The following is a 6,000-nucleotide window of genomic DNA, read 5'->3' on the forward strand; positions in this document are numbered from 1 at the left end:
GATCTCCAACGATACTACAAAATACCCCATTGTAAGACATGCATTCATGTGTTTCTTCTGTGTGTTCTAGCTGTGTGTATTGACTTTGGTCTGTCAGCCGTGCTGGGCATTGCTTTTGGAGGCTTCCTGATCGGAGTTCTGCTTATTGGAGCTCTGTGGTTCATCAAGATCCGCACAGGTGAGTCAGAGTCCCACTATCTCTTTTGTGTTGTTACAATGACATACTTCAAAAGTGTTTTAGAGGTCTTTTTCTCTTGATTTGAGATCTCTCTTAATTTTACCATGACTTCATTTTAAAACGGTATTATTCTGTTTTATGGGATCTAGGATACCCCACCGGACTGGATGTCGGGTCGACTGCAGTAAACCTCTCAGGTAAGATGCTAGTCACTGTTTATGGTTGATGCCAGTTACAGTTAAACATAAAGAGCTATATTTTCCATGAATAGGGAATGGTAATGTAGGCACCGCATATAGATCAGGAAAACCCGTCTCCTCCTCCTTTTCTGATCTCTCTCATGGTCTTTCTCCCTCAATCATTCATGCAATCAATCAACCAACAAGTAAATGAGTCTTTATTAGAGGCAGAGGCAACTGGTTTGCACCCCAGAGGCAACAGTTTTGCAAGCTGAAATTTGGTTTGCCATGAATCAAAAAACATTTTTTCTCTCCCCAGGATGTCCTTGCTCTCTGACCAGCAAACGGCAACCCGTTTCTACGAACCCCTCCCCCTCTGAGAACAGTAGTGCTAATGCCAGCATTGGCAGCACTCAGAGCACGCCAACCAGCAGCATGGCATGAGATCATCATCACCACCGTCTCCCCTTTCCGACACCCCGAGGGGCCTTGTGCTATTTGGTCGCTCTTTCACCATGCTTAACAAAGCATTACCCCCCTCTCTTTAGTCACACCACAAACACGCACCCGCTCTCACCCGTAACCCCACCTGAAAGTGGTGAGGTCGGGGGCGGGAAGGGGTGGGAGGAGCAGGAATGGGAGGGTGGGGGGCGACTCTAGTCTAGTCCAGGCACCTAACATTCACCTCTCTAGCCTCCCAGCAAAAGTTCCAGACGGAAAGTCAGCGAGGGTGAAAAAAAAAGACCCCGGCTCCCAGCAACAGGAAAAACAAAGCATATCCCCTAAGAACTAACAGGAAATTCATTGCATTCTTCTCAATAAATTGTGCCTCTGATGGCGGCACAATAAGAGTCAGTCAGTGAAAAAAAAGAGACAAAAGATTGACTTTTAAAAACATTATTAGAGAAACTGTTTTTGTCTCTCGATATCCACAGTTGTTATGATTGGAAATGTCAGGGCCCCTTATTGTAGGCAATTTAGAGATAGATTCTGGACTGACACCTGTTCTATCACATTGACTGTAGTTTTAATTAAAATTATATTACTGTATATGGGTGGCTGGAAGACACCTTGTCAGATTTGAAGATTTCAGACAGATCAACAAAGCTAAAATATCCAATGTTCTCCTCCAATACCAAGGGGTATCTGTCTTTATATGAGTCAGGAAAGATTGGGAAAAGGCTACCTCTTAATTTATGTAGATGTCGGATTGTTAAGCACAAGCATGAGAATGGGTTATTCTGGTGAGCTAGTCAGATACCTTATTTTTTTGTTTCTCTCTTTCATTCCGTTTCACTTGAGTTACAATGCATTCGGGAAGTTCAGACCCCTTCCCTTTTTCCACATTTCGTTACATTACAGCCTTATTCTAAAATTGATACAAATATTTTTAAAACTCATCAATCTACAAACAATACCACATAATGACAAAGTGAAAACAGGTTTTTGCTCATTTAAAACAAAATTATTTACTTATTTACATAAGTATTCAGACCCTTTGCTATGCGATTCTAAATTCAGCTCAGGTGCATCCTTTTTCCATTTATCATCCTTTTCTACAACTTGATTGGAGTCCACCTGTGGTAAATTAAATTGAGTGGACATGATTTGGAAAGGCACACACCTGTCTATATAAGGTCCCACAGTTGACTGTGCATGTCAGAGAAAAAACGAAGCCAACAGGTCAAAGGAATTCTTCTTGGCGCTCCGAGACAGTGTTGTGTCAAGGCACAGGTCTGGGGAAGGGTACCAAAACATTTCTGCAGCATTGAAGGTCCCCACGAACACAGTGGCCTCCATCATTCTTCAATGGAAGAAGTTTGGAACCACCAAGACTCTTCCTAAAGCTGGTCTCCCAGCCAAACTGAGCAATCGGGGGAGAAGGGCCTTGGTCAGGGAGGTGACCAAGAACCCGATGGTCACTCTGACAGAGCATCTGAGTTCCTCTGTGGAGATGGGAGAACCTACCAGAAGGACAACCATCTCTGCAGCACTCCACCAATCAGGCCTTTATGGTAGAGTGGCCAGACTGAAGCCACTCCTCAGTAAAATGCACATGACAGCCTCCTTGGAGTTTGTCAAAAGGCACCTAAAGGACGCTGACCATGAGAAACAAGATAATCTGCTCTGATGAAACCAAGATTAAACACTTTGGCCTGAATGCCAAGCGTCACGTCTGGAGGAAATCTGGCACCATCCCTACGGTGAACAATGGTGGTGGCAGCATCATGCAGTGGGGATGTTTTTCAGCGGCAGGGACTGGAAGACTAGTCAGGATCAAGAGAAAGATGAACGGAGCAAAGTACAGAGAGATCCTTGATGAAAACCTGCTCCAGAGCGCTCAGGACCTCAGACTGGGGCAAAGGTTCACCTTCCAATAGGTCAATGACCGTAAGCACACAGTCAAGACAACCCAGGAGTGGCTTTGAGACAAGTCTCAGAATGTCCTTGAGTGGTCCAGCCAGAGTCCGGACTTGAACCCTACCAAACATCTCTGGAGAGACCTGAAAATATCTGTGCAGCTACGCTCCCCATCCAACCTGAGAGAGCTTGAGAGGATCTGCAGAGAAGAATGGGAGATCATACCCAAATACAGGTGTGCCAAGCTTGTAGCATCATACCCAAGAAGACTCAAAGTTGCTGCCAAGGGTGCTTCAACAAAGTACTGAGTAAAGGGTCTGAATACTTATATATTATATAATATTTGAGTTTTTAATTTGTAATATATTTGCAAAAAAAAAACAGTTTTTGCTTTGTCATTATGGGGTATTGTGTGTAGATTGATGAGGGAAAAAAACGATTTAATACATTTTAGAATAAGGTGGTAACAAAATGTAGAAAAAGGGAAGGTGTCGGAATACTTTCCAAATGCACTGTACATCATATTGTTTTGCTCCAAGCCATCTGTTACATACAAGCAGAATTTATAACTAAATGTCCATGCATGTCAATGTTACTTAGGAGCCTTTGCGAATGAATAGTTTTTATAGTCCATTTAAAAAATATATAATATTTATCTGAAATTGTATTATGTCTAGCTAGATAGAGACACATTTTACTTTCCTCAATGCAAACTAAAGTCAACCCCAAAGCAAGTTTTTACCAAAAACATTGTGAGATTTGTAAAGACCAACAACAAAAAATATGAAAAATGAAGATTTAACATCTAAATGATTGAACTCAGGAAAAACTATATTTGGCATTATCGTAATTTCGGGACAAATGATTGATGTTCAGTGCCAAGAAAAATGGAAATCAGATGTGATAGATGGTTGAACCGTAAATGTAAACCCATTCTGGGTGTAATTGTACAAATGTAAATGTATTATTATTGTATTGCCTCTTTTTACCTCTTTGAAAATGCTCTCACAATACAAAGAAAAGCTTTGTGATGATGACCTGCTGGGTATAAAGACATTCCCTTCAAACATTCCATTCAGCCATGTCTCTGAAAGAAACAGCAATACTGTACCAAAAGTATACAGTTTGTATAATAATTTGTATGTTTTTATTGTTATGATCGTACTAGTTATTGTTCATTACACAAACTTATATTTGTTGAGTAATTAATTATTAATGAGTCATTCATTTGTTTTGATACTGTCACCAAAAGCAGCCATCTTAAAACCAAGTGAGCTTCCTCAACCAAACACTGTTTTGAATGGACCAATATGTTTTTTCCCCTACCTAAATAATTATGTAGCTAACTAATAATGCATTGTGTGTGTGTTTTTATGTGCATGTGTGAGTGAGTGAGTGCGTGCGTGCATGCTCTAACTTATTCCGTTCAAATATATACATTATATAGATATATATTAAGTCAAATAGCTTACTACACACCCCAAAACTTTTCAAATGTTCAAATCAAGAGGCTATTGCGCAGAAAAATGTGGACAGTCGGGCGCATTGCAAATTCAGAACCTCTGGACAGCAACATAATAAACTGAAGCACTGATCATTGGGAGCGAGATCAGAAATAGGTAGCCTCGCCTACAAAACTAAAACACCCCATATGTTCAAATGAAAAGTCCTGATTTAACATGACATTAATAACACAGCCACATCCTGAGTACCCGGTGCCGACACGTTCAGAAATCAAAAGATGGTTTGTGCAATAGACCGCTGCGCCACTCGGGAGGCCCCATTGAAGCTATTATGAGCCAAAACTTTTAACCCACAATAGTCAGCATATAAGGGGAGCACTGGCGTCTCACTGTACTGAACCTCCACAGGCAAGCAACTGTGAATGAAGGGAGTGTTGTAGTATCAGACAGTCTGTGACAGCTAGACTCTCTGAGAGTACTGACAGAAAGCAGGGTAAATCAGATGGGCTGTCAGTTAATCCGGTTGTTAACCCAGCAGATTCTGGCCCAGCCTCTGACAAGGGCTTCCTCTGCTCATAGATACACATGAGCCAAGCAATCCTCAACACACGGCACTTGTCCCTTTCTCACAATGCTAGACACTCGCAAGGCGAGGCGAGCAGACTGTGTGTATGTGTGTGTTGAAGACAGAATATGTGCATGTATTACGAGAGAGTGTGTGTGTGTGTGTGTGTGTGTGTGTGTGTGTGTGTGTGTGTGTGTGTGAGAGAAAGTGAGTGTTTGTCTTTCTGGAGGTGTCTTTGTTTAAATCCAGAAAGGAGAGGGACTTAGGAAGTGGTTATGAGCTTTTTGTTCTTGAGTGATACACTCAACGCAGCTCTTGAGTTGGGAGGCTCCCAAACGTACAAGGTCTAAGTGTAGAAGAAAAATATCATCCAATATTTCTTGCATCATATGCAATTGAAATCACATAAAAAAGGGGATTACTTTTTTGTTTTATCACATTTCTTTGTAACTAATATAACATGTAAAAACTGAATACATTGAAACTCATCTGGACAGACAGGAATAATAACATTACCAAGTATCTTAACCCTTGAAATATATTCACAGGAATACATTTTTCTGTTATCTATTTTTTTCCTATAAGCAGCAACATGAAGTCATTTCCCTCATTTTGATCTGTACTGGGCTGCTGAGTTAGAAATAATGCCTTAGATTAAAGGCTTGTTTGTGCCTGGGTATAGTGTGTCTATACAGGATGTCACCCTTCAGGATTGTTAACAACGTTGTTAGTCTGTCATCTTAACAAAATGACTGCTCCAATTCTATGCATGGATGAAAAATGCAGGGAATTCCATAACCCTGGCTAAAGTGCCTTTTATGGTGCACTGAACAAATACAAATGATATGGTATGTTGTCTTTTGAAAAGTATATATGTTTTTTTTGTGTATCAACCGTCTTAATAAAATTAGTTTAAGAAACTGATTGTGATTCTTATTGTGATATCTTCACATCCATTATGATTCCTTTGCTGGCTTACATGTAAGAGCAAGGTCAAGGCCAGAGGAGAGTTAACATTGCAGAACATACTGTAGCTGCTGTGAGACTCAAGCATAGAAAGAGAAGCAACTCAAGCATCTGCTATGCCTTGGGTGTCCCACAATTTTATGCTGCGTTCATAACCAAGTGGGAAGGTGGTATTTACCTCATACGACTAGGAGAAATCCACTTGAATGCCCCTCCAACTCGTAATTACTAGTGGGAAACTCATCTATCATCCCTGAACCCTCCCACATTCTGAAATCTCCTGGTAAG

General features: G+C 41.0%; 1 protein-coding gene across 3 annotated transcripts in view; it reads left to right on the forward strand.

Annotated features, from left to right (window-relative positions):
- The window catches only part of LOC110509820 (endoglin), a 46,849-nt gene extending 41,179 nt beyond the window's left edge, over positions 1–5,670 (forward strand). For all 3 annotated transcript variants that reach the window (XM_021590943.3, XM_021590942.3, XM_090226885.1), the window contains exons 12-14: positions 71–178; positions 328–375; positions 677–5,670. In XM_021590943.3, the coding sequence (XP_021446618.3) occupies positions 71–178; positions 328–375; positions 677–801 (281 nt within the window). In that variant the 3' untranslated portion in view covers positions 802–5,670. The remainder of the gene's footprint in view (positions 1–70; positions 179–327; positions 376–676) is intronic.
- The last annotated feature ends 330 nt before the right edge of the window (positions 5,671–6,000 follow it).

Source organism: Oncorhynchus mykiss, chromosome 29 (genome assembly GCF_057628025.1).
Source record: "Oncorhynchus mykiss isolate SJ-2025 chromosome 29, ASM5762802v1, whole genome shotgun sequence".
Taxonomy (NCBI): domain Eukaryota; kingdom Metazoa; phylum Chordata; class Actinopteri; order Salmoniformes; family Salmonidae; genus Oncorhynchus; species Oncorhynchus mykiss.